At 39.9% G+C, this 18,880-nt stretch overlaps 2 protein-coding genes across 7 annotated transcripts in view; both read left to right on the top strand.

Annotated features, from left to right (window-relative positions):
- Positions 1-6,243, top strand: part of tp73 (tumor protein p73) — a 43,744-nt gene extending 37,501 nt beyond the window's left edge. For 2 of the 3 annotated variants that reach the window (XM_061975749.1, XM_061975740.1), the window contains exons 7-12: positions 1,428-1,513; positions 1,667-1,794; positions 1,905-2,059; positions 3,066-3,198; positions 4,041-4,134; positions 4,690-6,243. In XM_061975749.1, coding sequence (XP_061831733.1) covers positions 1,428-1,513; positions 1,667-1,794; positions 1,905-2,059; positions 3,066-3,198; positions 4,041-4,134; positions 4,690-5,091 — 998 coding nt within the window. In that variant the 3' untranslated portion in view covers positions 5,092-6,243. The remainder of the gene's footprint in view (positions 1-1,427; positions 1,514-1,666; positions 1,795-1,904; positions 2,060-3,065; positions 3,199-4,040; positions 4,135-4,689) is intronic. The other variant, XM_061975730.2, reaches the window with a different exon arrangement.
- Positions 6,244-6,451: 208 nt separating this feature from the next.
- On the top strand, positions 6,452-18,083 carry rer1 (retention in endoplasmic reticulum sorting receptor 1). Of its 4 annotated transcripts, XM_061975804.1 has the most exons (8): positions 6,945-7,088; positions 11,064-11,145; positions 11,296-11,400; positions 12,400-12,496; positions 14,611-14,689; positions 15,615-15,750; positions 16,178-16,232; positions 17,526-18,081. In XM_061975804.1, exons 1-8 carry the CDS (start codon positions 6,946-6,948, stop codon positions 17,534-17,536), a joined length of 708 nt encoding a protein of 235 aa, XP_061831788.1. In that variant the 5' UTR covers position 6,945; the 3' UTR covers positions 17,537-18,081. The 4 variants fall into 4 exon arrangements, with proteins under 4 accessions (XP_061831798.1, XP_061831806.1, XP_061831778.1 ...); XM_061975814.1 differs by lacking the exon at positions 6,945-7,088 and adding an exon at positions 6,452-6,590 and having other exon boundaries at positions 16,178-18,082; XM_061975822.2 differs by lacking the exon at positions 6,945-7,088 and adding an exon at positions 6,762-6,780 and having other exon boundaries at positions 16,178-18,083.
- Positions 18,084-18,880: the final 797 nt, after the last annotated feature.

Genomic DNA, 18,880 nt, shown 5'->3' with positions numbered 1-18,880 from the left:
CTACTGCTTGTCCCTCTCGGGTGCGCGGGGCTGGCTGGAGCCTTTCCCAGCCGCATTCGGGCGGGAAGCGGAGTACAGCTTGGAGTACAGTCACCTCATCGCATATATTGTTGTTTATTGTCATGCAGGATTAGGTCTCTGCTTTTTGCAGGAGGAACAGTGTGGTTTTCGTCCTGGTCGTGGAACTGTGGACCAGCTCTATACTCTCGGCAGGGTCCTTGAGGGTGCATGGGAGTTTGCCCAACCAGTCTACATGTGTTTGGGGACTTGGAGAAGGCATTCGACCGTGTACCCCGGGAAGTCCTGTGGGGAGTGCTCAGAGAGTATGGGGTAACGGACTGTCTTATTGTGGCGGTTCGCTCCCTGTATAATCAGTGTCAGAGCTTGGTCCGCATTGCCGGCAGTAAGTCGGACCCGTTTCCAGTGAGGGTTGGACTCCGCCAGGGCTGCCCTTTGTCACCGATTCTGTTCATAACCTTTATGGACAGAATTTCTAGGCGCAGTCAGGGCGTTGAGGGTATCTGGTTTGGTGGCTGCAGGATTAGGTCTCTGCTTTTTGCAGATGATGTGGTCCTGATGGCTTCATCTGGCCAGGATCTTCAGCTCTCACTGGATCGGTTCGTAGCCAAGTGTGAAGCGACTGGGATGAGAATCAGCATCTCCAAGTCCGAGTCCATGGTTCTCGCCCGGAAAAGGGTGGAGTGCCATCTCCGGGTTGGGGAAGCAATCTTGCCCCATGTGGAGGAGTTCAAGTATCTCGGAGTCTTGTTCACGAGTGAGGGAAGAGTGGACCGTGAGATCGACAGGCGGATTGGTGCGGCGTCTTCATTAATGCGAACGCTGTATCCATCTGTTGTGGTGAAGAAAAAGCTGAGCCGGAAGGCAAAGCTCTAAATTTACTAGTCGATCTACGTTCCCATCCTCACCTATGGTGATGAGCTTTGGGTTATGACTGAAAGGACAAGATCACGGGTACAAGTGGCCGAAATGAGTTTCCTCCTCCGGGTGGCGGGTCTCTCCCTTAGAGATAGGGTGAGAGGCTCTGTCATCCTGGAGGAGCTCAAAGTAAAGCCGCTGCTCCTCCACATCGAGAAGAGCCAGATGAAGGGGTTCGGGCATCTGGTCAGGATGCCACCAGAATGCCTCCCTAGGGAGGTGTTTAGGGCACGTCCGACCCGTAGGAGGCCACAGGGAAGACCCAGGACACGTTGGGAAGACTATATCTCCCAGCTGGCCTGGGAATGCCTCGGGATCCCCCGAGAGGAGCTGGACGAAGTGGCTGGGAAGAGGGAAGTCTGGTCTTCCCTGCTTAGGCTGCTGCCCCGGCGACCCGACCTCGGATAAGCAGAGGAAAATGGATGAACGGATGGATTGTCATGCTGAGTGTTTGAAACTGTAGACTGTAAACTATTATCTGTTGTTTACAGATTTCAAACAGAGCCCACCAAATATCTCGAGCCCAAACGTTAACAGGAAGAGGCGGCATGGAGACGAAGAGATTTACTATATTCCTGTAAGTGGCTTTTACTATTTAGATTTATTGCACAATGTTGTTTGCTTAGGATGACATTTTGAGACAACGCTGAAAAACAATGTTGCTTTTAAATCTTTTTAAAATATTTTATAACAAAAACATGTTTTATAAACACTTTGTGTTTGTGTGCAGGTACGTGGTCGAGAAAACTTTGAACTGCTGATGAGGATTAAAGACAGTTTAGAGCTGGTGGAGTTGGTCCCACAGCAATTTGTGGACTCCTACAGGCAACAAACTCAACAACAGCTGCTACAAAGACCGTAAGTCAATGTGATGCACTGACAATAGTGTGCATACTGGCATAAATGAAAAAAGACATATGCTTTAATTGACATTTTCTAATAATCCAATGTCCAAATTGTTTCCTCAGGAGCCACATCACGTCTCCCTCCACTTACTCTCCCCTGTCAAATATGAACAAGCTCCACTCCCATGGAGGCCTCAGTAAATCACCCACAGCCAACCACCTGGCAGGGCAGCAACCCCAGCAACAACACACAGCCTCCACCTCCATAGCACATATGGGTGAGTTAAGTTAAAGTTAAAGTTAAAGTACCAATGATTGTCACACACACTCTAGGTGTGGCGAAATTATTCTCTGCATTTGACCCATCACCCTTGATCACCCCCTGGGAGGTGAGGGGAGCAGTGAGCAGCAGCGGGGGCCGCGCCCGGGAATCATTTTTGGTGATTTAACCCCCCATTACAACCCTTGATTCTTTGCGACACAACACGTAACAACAATCTATTTGTACAAAAATAAACCATGACAAATTAACAACATTATCAGGATATGATAAGACACACCCAGTCAGTTTGTTGAAGAATTAATTAAAACAAGCTTTAGCTAACAGACTGAACAACAACATGTTGAACTCCTATCACTACAACATGAAGTATAAACGATAAACATTGATATTAAGAGTATGTGAACAAATCAAAACTATTTTTAAATTGTGTATGGTATTATTAAACACTTTTTATAATGTCCACATAGTTTAATGGGCAAGATGGGTTTTATTGTACCACATATTTTAACATTCTATGTTGGTTTTTCATTAATTAACCCATTAATTTGGAAGATTGTCTGAATTAGTACCTATGTATTACATATGCTTGTGAAAAGCCCATGGTCAATATTAATCACTGTTGACCATATTCATTAGAGGGTAACACATTTGCAATATTTCAAATTTCATGTTTTAAAAATCTACTTGGAACAATCCACGGGCTGTGGTTTGGGAACCACTGAATTAAGCAATCGTTTGGCGTACCACTATATGAAGCTGGCGTACCGTACCACAGTTTGAGAAACACTGATCTACACAATCTGGAACATTGCAGTAAGGCTTTGTATAATTCAGTGGGGGCACATGGTACACAAGCAGAAGCCCCAAATGCTGTAGAGCAGTGTGAGTGTAGGCTAGCAAGGACAAGGGAGTGTGAGTCCATAATTAACTTGTGTCTCAATTATTTTGTCCATCTCATGTAAAATGACAGTTTGCACTTTGTAATTGTTCCTGTCTTCTAGGCCACAACATGCTCAACAGCCATCACATGCAGTCTAACAGTGACATGAACGGTGGCCACAGCAGTCAGACATTATTGTCTGCTTCACACTGCAGTCCACCCCCTCCGTATAACCCTGACCCCAACCTTGTCAGGTACCTCACCCTCCAATGACACTTCTTCTTAATTTTTCTGTGTAAGATAGTCAGAAAGAATATGAGTCATACTTTTATGAATCAAAATGTCATTTTGACAATATTAAAGTCTTGCAACTGCATTGTAGCCCATTAGAACAACAGCTGGTGTCAATAGACCACTGGAAAAAAATACCATTATACTTTGTAACATCTGAGCTGAATAAGGGGTTGTGTGATGTTGTATGAGTAAAGCTCAGACAATTTTGTCGGTGGACAGTGGTCCTGTCCTATGCACCGTATACAATGGTGTATTTATATGCACCAAATATGTCCGCCTTACACATTTACAAAGAAACTGTCATTCCTAGACGTGATAGTTCCTGACTTGGGTCTATACTTGCCCAGCTATGGCTGTAAGAGTTTGTTACTTTCACTACATTGCAACCAGGGGATTTTTTTATGTAATGAATATGCATGCAATTAGAAAAAAACAGCACTGTCATCTTGTCTACTACCACAAACCTCCTCACAATGCACAGGAGAACATTTTCTTCAAAAGAAATTGCCATTGTTTATGTTCTGTTTTTTTTCAAAACTTTTGTTCTATTTTTTCTGAACTTCTGTATCAGTGCACTAATTTTAATACCGTGGACTTTTTAATGCGGATGTTTCCCACCACTGTATGTTGCCAAGACTTTTATATTTTATGTATTTATAATAAAGGATCTTCACCAAAGCAAGAGTGGCCTAATGAATCATTAATATATGGGCGTGTTTATGATTTCTGTCAGGATTAGTCGAGACCTGTGTCTCGCTGAGTCTTGAATAAATTAAGCAGTGCCGCTTTTTTCCCCATACAGTTTCCTAACCAGTCTGGGCTGCCAAAACTTCATTGAATACTTCACCTCTCAAGGTCTTCAAACAATCTACCATCTTCAGATGCTTTCAGTGGAGGTAATAATTCAGTTTTTCAAAGTGAAGTCTGACTAATTCCTTAATAAAATGTCTTGTGCGGATCATTGTTCCTGGTCACTGCAACTTGTTCCTCGGCAAAATTCATGGGTTACAATCATCTCAGGGCATTCAATCGATCGCAACTGGACTGTTTGGTTTGTCTTTGAAGACGTTTTACTGCTCTGGGACAAACCAAACAGTTGAATAGCGATTGATTGAATGCCCTGAGATGACAATGACCTGGATGAATGAGAACTTTCATAGACATGGGACACAATCATTTGTGCTGACAAGCCCACCGAACAAATTAAGAGAGAATGGACAAGAAGAACTGGAATGACCACAAATTTAGGAAACAAACAGCACTATAAGGATTTAGACATCAAAATTGCTGTATAAAAGCATCAGGCTCCACCCCTCTTATGCTACCTGCTGTTTCAGGCAAGGCACTACACCTGCCCCTAATGCAACAACGTCATCCTCAAATTTCTGCTGTCTTTGTATGATGAATCATATTTGAACACATTTAACACTATCTAATTGCGCTTTCCACAGGAATTAGGTGCCCTTAAGATACCAGAGCAGACTCGCTTAGCCATCTGGAGAGGTCTCCAGGACATGAAACAAGGCGCTTCCGTCCAGCTGCCGGCCTCCTCTCATCACCACGACTACCACAGCCAGCAGCTTCTACGCTCTAGCAACAACATGACCGCCTCCGCCATGGCCGCCATCGGGGCCGCCGGTGGGGAACTGCAACGTCAGCGCGTGATGGAAGCTGTGCACTTTCGCGTCCGACACACTATTACCATACCCAACAGGTCGGGTGTCATAGGGACGACGGGGATGGCGGCAGCTACTGATGAGTGGGCTGACTTTGGTTTCGACATGCCTGATTGCAAAGTGTCACGCAGCAAGCAGTCAATAAAAGAGGAGTTCATGGAAAGAGATGTTCACTGAGGCTTAAGACATACTTAAATTGTTTTGTCAACAGACATTTTTAAAATTCTAGGTACTAGTCGGTCTGCTGGATCTTTGAATATACGAGCGTTGCCATTCTTTAGTCAGTAAAAGAAAGGCTATAAGTGGGACACCACCATAATTCCAATGCCTCTTCTTTATTTAATCAAGACTCAAAAGGACATTTTCAGAGACCACCATTGTCAAGGCAATACTTAATAGAAATTGCACATTATTTCCCTTTTGTGCTTGGATACGAACAATTAGTTTTCAGCTGACTTATTTATTATCATTCCATGTGTCCTTGACCTTGCAAAAAATGTACATAATGTATTTTTGATGTGGTTAAAAAAAAATTGTGATTCATGTTGAAATTGGATTAGTAATTGAATGGAGTGTGCTCAATTAAATGGCAACAGGATAGCTTAGGAAAATATATTTAATGGCTATGGTGATGTGTTAAAATATTACATTGGCATTGTTATTGGTGTGTATTTTTAAGGATCAGAATCTTCATGCAATAGCAGAAGTGGCATCCATTTTTTTGTTCCATCTGTGGAATCCGGTAAATGTTGTGAACAGGTTGAGGACATGTTAAAACAGTATTATATCTGAATAGCAGTTATGTAATCACAGTTGCTAGTTATTTGTGATCACCATGAATCTAAACAAAACAGTAGCATGTTCAACCTTGCAGGGCAAGGTTTTCCTATGTTGGTTCTTGACGAGCAGGTACTAAGTATCCTTATGGCACTTGTTTGTGAATATTTAACTGAACATTCCATATTTTTTGTTGATTGTAGTTATGGTGCACTTCTACTGGAAGTGTCAATATTGTTTCATTGCAGAAGCAGAATTGTATCTATTTGTATTGTTGTTTTAAAGTCATTTATGCAAACATACACTTTTGCTCACCAACTGGTCAAGGAGGAGCACTTTAATGCTGTACAGGGTTTTTTTTTTTAAGTGGGGTTAAATGTGCGTATGATCAGTATTATACATTATAACGTGTTTTGATATTCTTGTTTCTATATGTATTGCTGTTTGTAATTGCTCAGTCGTTTCTAACATTACGTGGAGTGTCGTTGTTTTTTTTTCTTGTACACATGTTGAAACATTGTCTTGATGTAGTTTCTCACACAAATGTTAAATATTTTTTCACGGTGCCATTAAAATCGGGCGTGTGTAAATCAGACAAATTAATGACTTAATAATTTCACATTTCGCCCGAATGAAGCTGAGATAGGCTCCAGCACCCCCCGCGACCCCGAAAAGGGACAAGCGGTAGAAAAAAGGATGAATGGCATTGGCGTGCGTCTGAAATAGCGCATCGATGTGTGATCGTACCTCATCGCGGTGGGTTGGGGTTGGTGTTCTACTTGTTTGGTCTGCGGACGAATGAAGCCTTTGCGGAAGCTCTGACGTGTTCGCATCAGTTTGGCTAGTGAGACTAGCTGCTAGCTAGTTAGAGCCGGGTAGTGACACAGCGGCTGTATCAGGTAAGGAAATACTGCCTTTTGTCATTTTCACACCGTCTGTTAAGACACGGTTACGAGTTACGTACATGCTACCATGACAAACAATTGACCTGAAACGACAAATATTTCGTGAATACTACTCAATAATGGAGTGATTTAAATTAGCTTGCTAGCGGCAAAAAGCGTTGCTGTCTTGTTCCATTTTCCGGAAGTGAGTTGTCATTATTTCACCGGCTGTTGCTGGTTGTTGTAGTTTAGCTTTAACATGGTGTACGTGTTTTGAAACGGAAAAAGAAAGTGCCTAGAACTACAATTCCAATGACGTGTGTTCTCAATGACCAACATGCATGGGGGTTTGGGAAATGTAGTTCTACAAATGAATCCTAGTTACGGGTTGCAAAGGAAGCAACGCTTAATAAAACTACATTACCCACACACACACACGACACTTGAGGCCGAAGGTCGACGTGCATTTAGATGGGAGGTTAGCTACTTTGCAGCGCTCATTTTCAAGCTAACGTGAGTAACCAGACACGTTACCTTTTACTTCAAATAATGTTTGTTTATTATGTGTTTCTCTTGCTTTTGTTCAGTGGGACTTTGGAATCGTTTGCCAATTGTTGCCTACATAGCTGGTATAGCATGTAGCTACATTACCTACGCAAACGTTAGCTTTTGAAAGCAGCTCTTCTTGTCGCCACTTTATCGGTTAATGTTTCATGTCAAATCTATGGTTTTGGTGGAGAGTTATGTTGAACATATTACTTCAATGTATTTGTAAAATATGATAGCCAGTTCAATATATTGGCATACATTGATTGGGGTTCATGAAAACTATTACTTTGAAGTAGCTGAAATATCATCCATCCATTTTTTACCGCCTATTCCCTTTGGGGTCGCGGGGTGCGCTGGAGCCTATCTCAGCTACAATCGGGCAGAAGGCGGGGTACATCCTGGACAAGTTGCCACCTCATCACAGGGCCAACACAGATAGACAGACAACATTCACACTCACATTCACACACTAGGGCCAATTTAGTGTTGCCAATCAACCTATCCCCAGGTGCATGTTTTTGGAAGTGGGAGGAAGGGAACCCACGCAGTCACGGGGAGAACATGATTGAATAAATGATAAATGGGTTATACTTGTATAGCGCTTTTCTACCTTTTAAGGTACTCAAAGCGCTTTGACAGTATTTCCACATTCACCCATTCACACACACATTCACACACTGATGGCGGGAGCTGCCATGCAAGGCGCTAACCAGCAGCCATCAGGAGCAAGGGGTGAAGTGTCTTGCCCAAGGACACAACGGACGTGACTAGGATGGTAAAAGGTGGGGATTGAACCCCAGTAACCAGCGACCCTCCGATTGCTGGCACGGCCACTCTACCAACTTTCGCCACGCCGGAACTCCACACAGAAAGATCCCGATTGAACCCTGGACTACTCAGGACCTTCGTATTGTGAGGCAGACGCACTAACCCCTCTTTCACCGTGCTGCCCGCTGAAATATCAGTCAAAGTTTATTTATATAGCCCTAAATCACGAGTGTCTCAAAGGGCTGCACAAGCCACAACGACATCCTCGGCTCAGATCCCACATCAGGGAAAGGAAAAACCCAACCCTATGGGCTACGATGACAAACCTTGGAGGGGACCACAGATGTGGGGGCGAAATATGCCAGCGTCGACGTCCATCCAGCCACCCATTTTCTACCGCTTGTCCCTTTTGGGGTCACGGGGGTGCTGGAGCCTGTCTCAGCTGCATTCGGGCGGTAGGCGGGGTACACCCTGGACAAGTCGCCACCTCATCGCAGGGCCAACACAGATAGACAGACAACATTCACACTCACATTCACACACTAGGGCCAATTTAGTGTTGCCAATCAGCGACGTCGAAAGTAGTATTATTTTCAAATATAGTTACAGGTAATCTACCTATTATTTATACATATATGTATACATATACATATACATATATATTAGGGCCAGTGTTGGGACTAACGCGTTACAAAGTAACGCGTTACTGTAACGCCGTTAGATTCGGCGGTAACTAGTAATCTAACGCGTTATTTTTTTATATTCAGTAATTCAGTTACCGTTACTACATCAATCAATCAATCAATCAATCTTTATTTATATAGCCCTAAATCACAAGTGTCTCAAAGGGCTGCACAAGCCACAACGACATCCTCGGTACAAAGCCCACATACGGGCAAGGAAAAACTCACCCCAGTGGGACGTCGATGTGAATGACTATGAGAAACCTTGGAGAGGACCGCATATGTGGGTAACCCCCCCCCCCCTCTAGGGGAGACCGAAAGCAATGGATGTCGAGTGGGTCTGACATAATACTGTGAGAGTCCAGTCCACAGCGGATCCAACACAACAGTAAGAGTCCAGTACATGATGCGTTACTGCGTTATTTTACGTTACTTTTTTTGTAGTATAAAGTGTGTTTTATCGGAGGGCTGCTAGCTGTGTCATCGTTCTGATTCTTCTTGTGTCACAAGCCGGAGAAGAGAGAGAGACACGCGCTCTGTGTGTGAGTGTGAGTGTGTGGAGGGAGGAAAGGGGGGAGGGGGGCGTGTCTGATCATGGCGGAGCCAGAAGTCGAGTTTGCTAACATGGATATATTTTCACTACTTTTCTTTTGTCGAGCACAAAGAAAATAACAATTTAGTTAAATGTTAATTGTGCTTTGGATCAAAGATCCCATCTACTGCCCAAAACAGCAATTCAAATCTGCTGAAACAAGCTACATAGCAACATGCTTCGACGAAGCTAGTAAAGAGAGACAGAGACTCCAATGACACTTCACCACGTAAGGATTAACTCTGCCTCTGTTCATCTTTCAGAACTGAAGGTACACACACTCTGTCAATCATAAAGAGGGATGCTAGTGGGCCAGGCCAATCTTTCCTTATCTCTAAACTAAAACTGGGGAAATGTGTAGAGTGTTCTGGGCTTCAGACATGATTTTGTGTCAGAATTTCTTGAGGAAAAAATGCCTGGTTAGGCTTTGTGTATGTAGTGTGTGCCTTTCTTGCTTTACATCTATGCTGTTATTATGCTGTTTGTTACTTATGTATGTTATGTTGCAGCTATTTAAAATAGTTTTGTCAATTTGTTCTGGCCAGAAACAAATTGGCCTTTGTAACATATTTTTGTCTTTGTGTGTTGTATGTCGACCACATTGCTTAGCAGAGTTCAGTGATACAAATGTATGTCAAGTTGATCAACAGATTGTATTATTCTCCAGTGCAATAACAGTACTGACATGAAGGCTAAAAGGGCATTAATTGGAGCTTTAAAAAAAAAAGAAGTAACTAAATAGTTACTTTTCACAGTAACGCATTACTTTTTGGTGTAAGTAACTGAGTTAGTAACTGAGTTACTTTTGAAATGAAGTAACTAGTAACTATAACTAGTTACTGTTTTTCAGTAACTAACCCAACACTGATTAGGGCTGCAACTAACAACTAATTTGATAATAGATTAATCTGTCGATTATTACTTCGATTAATCGATTAATAATCGGATAAAAGAGACATTTTACATTTATATCCTTTCCAGTATTTTATTGGGGGGGAAAACAGCATACTGGCACCATACTTATTTTGATTGTTTCTCAGCTGTTTGTAAATGTAGCAGTTTATAAATAAAGGTTTATAAATAAAAATTTAAAAGCCTCTGCCATAGCATAGATCCAACGAATCGATGACTGAATTAATCGCCAACTATTTTTATAATCAACTTAATCGATTAGTTGTTGCTGCCGCCCTAATATATATATATATATATATATATATATATATATATATATATTGCTTTAGTCTTACCAAAGGTTCCAGCTGTTGTCACACCTGACCCCGGCTTACCTCAATACAATTGAAAGACTATCATTCTACAACTGTGTTATGATCTCTCGTTATCCTTTGGCAAATGTGTTTTTCTTTAACTGTCTCCTATCCAGTTCATGTGTGTCATTGTATAACGTTAAATAGTATTTTTCCAAAAGCTCGAGTAAATAAGGTTTTTCATTCATTTGTTTTTTTTATGTTAGCCTCCATTGGATAATAAAAATGCTGCATCCTTGTTATTGAAGGGGCCACACCAGTTCTCAGTCATTGCAGTCATTATTATGTTCTTGTTAAAAAATAGTTTCATGTGTGGGTGCCGTGGTCTATGTGGAGGGGAACAGCAGAACTTTTCGACAACCCTCTTTTTTAATTTACGTGTTGAAAGTGCAATTTCAATGTTGATGATTTGCATTTATTAGAGAACAAAAGAATGAAGATTATGGTGAGCAGAAACAGTTGGGTTTAGTTTAACTAGTTTCCCTGAAGTACATATTGAGGCTATAAAGTGTGAATTTTCCCAATACTCAATTAATGAACAAACTAATAGATTACGAAAACGATAGATTACTCACTTTAAATAGTTGATAGCTGCAGCCCTAATCTCACCTTTTTTCATCTTTCCTCGTAGAATGTCAGAAGGGGACAGCGTTGGGGAGTCAATCCATGGAAAACCAAATGTAGTCACCACCTTTTTTACACGGATTGGACAGGTAACAAGAGCATCTATCATACATTTATCAGAATGAAACTAAGTAACGGTGACAGTTTTTAGCTGTATCATATAGGCAAAGCTCTAGCTACTGGCTCAAAGGTTATATTGCCATTCTCCAATTTTTTTGGTTTTGTCTTTTTTGGAACAGATCTATCAGTCATGGCTCGACAAGTCGACGCCGTACTCTGCAGTACGATGGGGTAGCACGCTTCTACTCACCGCTCTATACATGATCAGAGTGTACATACTGCAGGTAATGTTTGACAGTGAATGAAAGTTGCTTAATCCAAAAAACAAAATAAAAGTTATACGACCTTGGTTTAAATTGATACATTTCTTTCATTGTAAACTTTTCTTGAGTGTGGCTATCAATCAATCACAACTTTATTTATACAGCTCTTTTAATACACAAGCAAGTTGCAACACAAGGTGCTTCAAAAAAGTTTCAAAAAAGAAGACGGCTAGAATTGGAACCATTCACAAAGACACGGTTCAGAGCTTATCACTACCCATCACATGTCACATTATATACAAATAGCCATATGCAGCAAGCCAAATTGTCTGTTGAATTAAATTATAATATATCTTTGGTAGAGTAGTGAAAACATTGCCATTATCAAGAAAAGCCTTCAGTGAATGAAGTTCAATGGAAAAACACTTAAACATAAATAAGAAGACTGCTGTTATGGCAGTCCATCACTTTTAAATCTTCTGTTGCAATCATTCCGTTTTGCTGTTGTTTTATCAAAACCAAGCCTCTGTATTCTACAGCATTGGTTCTCAACCTTTTTTCAGTGATGTACCCCCTGTGAATTTTTTTTTAGTTCAAGTACCCCCTAATCAGAGCAAAGCATTTTTGGTTGAAAAAAAGAGATAAAGAAGTAAAATACAGCAATATGTCATTAGTTTCTGATATATTCAATTGTATAACAGTGCAAAATATTGCTCATTTGTAGTGGTCTTTCTTGAACTATTTGGAAAAAAAGATAGGTTTTTATTCATATTTATAAAGGATTTTCGAATTGTTGCTATTTTTAGAATATTTAAAAAAAATCTCACGTGCCCCTTGGCATACCTCCAAGTACCCCAAGGGGTACTCGTACCCCCATTTGAGAACCATTGTTCTACAGTTTAGTATAATGCAAGTCCATCTGCCCTGCACTTCTGCTTGCCTATATATGTTCTTGTGTTATTTATGTTACTAGCAAAACTGAAAGAAGGGCTTTCAATTTGATTTTGCACTGGTTTTCAGGGTTGGTATATAGTAACTTATGCCTTGGGAATCTACCATCTCAACCTGTTCATCGCCTTTCTATCGCCAAAAGTGGACCCTTCATTGCTTGACGAAGGCAAGTACACGCTCATACATGGAATTGTATATTGATTTGGTTACAACTGTATCACAGGACATAATGTTTAAATTGATTTGAACATTAGGAGAGAAAAAAATATTGCTACTACCGATTACCAAACTGTATTTGTTCAAATCATGTGTATGCCTGAAGCTTAGGGCTGGGCGAAATAAGATAAGAATTAATTTATAACAGTTTTTTATATACCGTATTTTCCGCACCATAAGGCGCCCTGGGTTAAAAGCTGCGCCTTCAATGAACGGCATATTTCAAAACTTTGTCCACCTATAAGCCGCCCGGTGTTGTAAGCCGCATCTAACTGCGCTAAAGGAATGTCAAAAAAACAGTCAGATAGGTCAGTCAAACTTTAATAATATATTAAAAACCAGCGTTCTAACAACTCTGTTCACTCCCAAAATGTACGCAAATGTGCAATCACAAACATACGTATATCAACATGGACAGAGCTGCGTGAAAAAAGCCACCCGGCCTCTTTGCGTAAACTTAAACTTACCTTAACCACTTGCTCATCTTTTCTTCATCCATCCCTTCGAGTTAGCTTTTTATGATGACGCCGGCTGGAAAGGTCTCTTTTGGCAAGGTCTTCCTTTTGAATATCACCATGGGTGGAAGTTTCTGGCCATTAGCATGGCAAGCTAGAACCACAGTGAAGGATGGCTTCTCATTCCCTGTGGTGCGAATATTCACCGTACGTGCTCCCGTTGTATCCACAGTGCGTTTCACAGGAATATCAGTTGCTGTGAAATAGTAATCCGTGTGCGGATGGAGAGATTGCGTCTTTTCATGAACCGGATCCCTGACGCTTAGTAGGAGCCATTTTGTGGTCTTTACAGATGTAAACACACAAAGGAAATGAAACGTACGGTATATCCGCGCGCTTTTTCTTCTTCTACGCGGGCGGGTGGTTGCTTACAGTAGAAGAAGAAGCGCTTCCTGTTCTATGGGGGCGGGTGCTTACCTTGGCGGTTGCTTGCGTAGAAGAAGAAGCGCTTCCTGTTCTACCGGGAAAAAAGATGGCGGCTGTTTACCGAAGTTGCGAGATCGAAACTTTATGAAAATGAATCGTAATATTAATCCATATATAAAGCGCACCGGGTTAAAAGCCGCACTGTCAGCTTTTGAGTAAATTTGTGGTTTTTAGGTGCGGCTAATAGTGCGGAAAATACGGTATATAGTTTTCAACCAGGCAATTTTAAAGCATCTGTACTAGAGATTAGTTTTTATTAACATATAATTAAAAAACATATTTAATGTAATATGAATAATAATTTATAACATATAATCTAATAACAAAAAAATAAATAATATAAGACTAAAACAAACAAAAAAATAGTAATTTACAGTCTTGAGTGTTTGTGTATTGATGCACCAAGACCCAAAATAAACAAATTGCCCCATCAGGATGCTGTTTTGAAATGTAAACATTACCATTTTCAAATTACAATGCTGTTACTTGCAAGTGTGCATCATCTTTAATAACAATACAGATAGTTGCAAGTTAAAATATTGCTGCTACTAGTAGCTAAACTGATAATATGCTTCATGTGCTGGCAGCAGTAGCAAGATGTGCAGACCTTATGAAAATCCTCTCGCATTTTCATGCTTTCTGTATAATTACTTGGGCGGTACTTTTTCATATGTTTGAACACATTTGTTGTGTTACTGATTGTGTTCTACATACCTTGAAAATTTGCTTGATTTGCTCCACATCACTTTGGCGCGAGCCAGACCACTGACACACACCTAACATTGAGTTAGCTTTTATAGCCTGCTTTTCGGAGTATAGCGCCCAAATCAAATCAACTTTATTTAAAGTCACAGCTGACATTTAATTTGCTTCCTTTAGCTGCACGTTTGGCTCCAGGTTCGGTCATTCTGTTTACTTCAGCGGTACCTTACAACCGGAAGTGGAGCGGGAAAAGGTTGACTTCTATTGACTGTTGTCACGGACTATTCCGCCATGTTTGATCGAGTTCATATGCTCAAAGCTGATTACCTTAATTTTACCTGAAATGTATCTTAATCATACACCCAGCCCTAGAAGTTTATTTCCATTGAACAACCACCTTATCGCCCTGTCTTCTCCATAGACGAGGGCCCCGCCCTTCCTACAAAGCAGAATGAAGAGTTCCGTCCCTTCATTAGGAGGTTGCCTGAGTTCAAATTCTGGTAAGTTGACCTCACACTGAGCACTTCTGCTGAGGCCACGGTACGATATTATTGTGGAACTTTTAACATGAACTCAAGATATCTGTATTTGTTTTTGTGTTCCACTGTTGTTAATTCAGACTTGCACCACATGACCATATTTCTATGCAAACAGCATGGTACCATGTGTGGCGAAGCAGGAGCAGTATTTTGCATCAGCCGGCATACAGTCGATACAGTATCTAATCCTGTTGCAACTAAGTTGAAACATATTAAGAGAGCCTAAATATCTCGGTCATATGCGAAACAACAATTACTTCAATTCAGTTTTAAAGTGTATTTAATGTTTCATGCTAAGCTGAGCTTAGCTGTGCTAGGACTATATCTGTGATTAACAATGTATTTTTTGTGACCGGCTCAAAATTATACTTTTTTTAAAACCAGAAAATACCACAATGGCCCCAATGGCTAGCAGTGTTACAAATAATAGTTTAAAAGAACAGATTTAACAAACACATGTCAATAATTGCCACAATTAGAAGTTAAACTTTGTAAACCTTAGTGTTTGGGTCAAATTAAATTGTTTTTCATGGCTGTCAATCACAGCTGTCTTGTACACACCTGCGCCTGCCAACCAACAGAAGAGGTCTTTGCAAACTAGGGGATTAATAAACGGATGCAATGTCCACCATGCTGCTGTTGAAATAGGTGAGCGAGACCAAAAATCGCTCCAAACACCGCCCTTGCGACACGCCTGAGCGTAGGTGAAGCATATTTTTGATGTTTAGAACCAGAAAGATGGTGATACTGTGGTCGCGGCTCTTTCGAACGTGATTACCCTCTTAGCATCTACCGAACCGTGACATACGGCAGCTTTAATAATATTAAATATGAGTTGGAAATAGAGCTACAGTACATTATTTTACATGAAATATTTTCTTTACAGGCATTCAGCCACAAAGGGCATCGTCATTGCCATGTTTTGCACATTTTTCGATGCCTTCAACGTGCCAGTGTTCTGGCCCATCCTTGTAATGTACTTCATCATGCTCTTCTGCATCACCATGAAGAGGCAGATCAAGGTAAGATGTATATGTATCCAGAACAGTGTCAGGATGGGGGTATGAGGTATAATATTAGTTTGTGCATATACAAAATTAGTCAATTGCATTTGCAAAATGTACAGCCTATATAAATGTACTCTATGAATTGTTCAGTGTCATCCTGGTGTAAAAGAAGAGAGCAGCAGAGGTCAGGGGGAAACGTTTTGCATCCTCTTTAAATGTTGCCATTTGTTAGACTGATGCATACACTCAAAACCACTTTGGTGGATCATCAAATTTAGGTTGTTTTATATTTTATAGCGTTTCAAGAGATGATTTCAGAAAAATGCAAACATATAAATGCACTGACTTTATTAATATTATGAAAAAGTACTTTCTCATTCTATGCATATCCCACCTGTTTATTGTTTACTAACTGGATTTTTTTCTCCTCCCAATCTTTTAGCATATGATCAAGTATCGATACCTACCATTCACACACGGAAAGAGGACATACAAAGGCAAGGAAGCCACAGGGAAAGCTTTTGCTAGTTAAAACCTCCCACTTTCCCTCCTCCTCGCTTGTAATTTGCCAGTCATCGTCCATGGCGAGTGACGGGTTAGGTTATTTTTTGTAAGGGGACTGTAACAAAGACAATATTTTTTGGATCCATGTCTGACAGTGTTGTAGGCGCATACCAGCAGCACCGATCAATTAGTCTTAAAATGGCCTTTGTCTGCGAGCATTGTTGGAAGGTAGAGTTCTTTAGAGGGCTCTAAGACTAATTTTACATTTGGCCAACACTTTTTGAGTACCGGTAGTTAGAAAAACTCTGTGCTGCCTTTTGTGTTTTAAAAATGCCCACTGAAAACATGTACACTTTCAATTCATTTCTCCACAACCGGTGAAATCATTCAGTCAGTTTAGTTTTTTATTATATTGCCACCAACTTGTTTGTGACATGTGATGTATGTCAGTAGTGTTAGATGTAAATGAGGACATATGAAGGCAACAAAATAGTTTTAAGGTCAAATAATTGCATCACCTCAAAACAAAAGGGTGCTGCTGCTCTGAAGTCTATTAGCTGTCTGACCTTGGTGCTAAATTTAGATTTGTGGTATTTCACTTGAATATGCATTCATGATAAACATCACATTTCAAAATTTTTGAATTGACTGTCAGTCTATAGTTGGCTATTTCCAGTTCTAAATATTTATATTGTTTGAATTTTTGACTATTCACCCACCTCATTGGATGCATATTTTAAGACAAGCCACACAAACAGGCTTTTGTCCCCACTACCCTATACAGTATATGTAGTCCACAGTCACCTAGATTCAGTTACTTACAGGGCATTTTGCTTGAAATGGCAAGTCCATGAATTTGCTTTACCTCAGATTTCAACACTATTATTTACTGCACTCCTTGTCTGGAAAGAATGCACCCAAATGCTTATAATGATGATGATTTTGGGCTCCAAACGGTGGTAAAATAATCAAGCTTGGAGCACATTGAAGATACACTGTGGCCATTTTATAGTCTTGTGTTGACTGCATCCATGCCTTTATTTCGGAATTCCTTTCTAATCTAATCTATTTGGTGGGAGATTTGGAATGTTGTCAGTTTTCAGTGTTTGCTACACTATAGTTTTCTCGGCACAGGGAAATCTCTGGAAAAGCAAAATTCATTCTTGGACTATTAGTGTTTCAAAGCCTAGGTGCCATTAATCTGATTAGTGCTCATTTGTTTGTTTGTATTTCATATAAAGTGGCATGTGTCATTCCAAACAAACTGTTGTTCTTTTCTTTTGCAGAGGAGACATAAGAAAACTCAGGTTGAGAGCTTTTATTATGTCAAATGGATGAAGTGGGTGGCGATCACACGTTTTTATTTTTTTGGTATCCCTGATGATTTTTTTTTTTTTTTAATATTTTTTTTTGTTTCCTAAAACCCTGGAAATTCTTGCCCTTACTGTACTTTGAACAGCACTGTTGTAAGGGAACAAAACATTTTCTTGTGTAAAGATGTTTTCAAAGGGTTCTTAAGAGGATTTGTATATATATATATCTTTAAATATGACATTTAAGATTATTTTTATTTTTGTTTAGTTTTTTTCTCCAACATTTATAGATATAAATCTGTTAGTGTTCAAATAAATTTCATCTGAAATTGTTTCGAAAAAAACAACTGGTTAATTTGGTTCTTGATTTGATGCATTCACTCTGTTTCTCATGACTTGCATGTCATTGTTTTCTTGTGCAACAGTTCAAAATTTGATTTTAATCATTTAAGTGTAATTTTTTTCACTTCAAATGCTATTAAAAGGATATGTCCCTTGAAACGGTACAAACGTGTGTCAATATTTTTGTTTTGTTGTGTAACAAATACTGTATTTTCAGTAATGAATGATATGGAAGAAAGTTGCTAATTTAATCAATAGCAAATGTTTAAGCCTTTGCATGGATATGCAGCATTTTTATGAATTATTTATTACTAGGTGTATAATGGTTAAATATGTTTCATCAAGTGGATTGTTGAAAAAAACCCTACAATTGTATCATCTCATAAACTGGTAAATGACTATTTTGACATTGCATTAATAATCCTGAAATTGTTGAAGTAGTCAATAATTGTGACTGTTTACACAGCTTTAGTATCAGTTTTAATTTAGTATCGTATCACATGTTCAAATTTTGAAATAGTTTTGTGTTGTCTCGAATTATTGTCTACTTCTGAATACTTTGCAGCTTCAATCTAGAGTGAACACTAAGGTCTTTTTTGAAATTTGTTAGGACTGAAAGACTATCCACATACTGTACTTTTTCTCAATTGTCAATTAAATTTAAAATAAGTACTTCCCGCCTAGTTGATTAATGTGTAGCAGGGTAAATAAAAAGGTTCAACCAATCAGTGTTCGTCTAAAATTTTAGGATTTTTGGGGGCACCTTAGTGGAACTGCATGAGTTGTTTTTGGTGAAAACACAATGTCTTTTTTCTTTCTTTTTTTCTGGGGTCACCACATAGTGAAAAAATGTTGATAAAGTAAACGTCAGTGGTTGCAAATAATCTTCCATGCACAGTCAGTGTGTGAAAGTGTGTTAACATAAACCAGAATAAGATGGTTGTACTCATTTGCTTGTATTTGCTTACAGTACACGACCTTTTGCA

The sequence above is a fragment of the Nerophis lumbriciformis genome, linkage group LG01 (assembly GCF_033978685.3).
Source record: "Nerophis lumbriciformis linkage group LG01, RoL_Nlum_v2.1, whole genome shotgun sequence".
Lineage (NCBI taxonomy): Eukaryota > Metazoa > Chordata > Actinopteri > Syngnathiformes > Syngnathidae > Nerophis > Nerophis lumbriciformis.
Note: the sequence above shows the minus strand (reverse complement) of the source record. Positions and strands in the feature narration are given on the sequence as shown.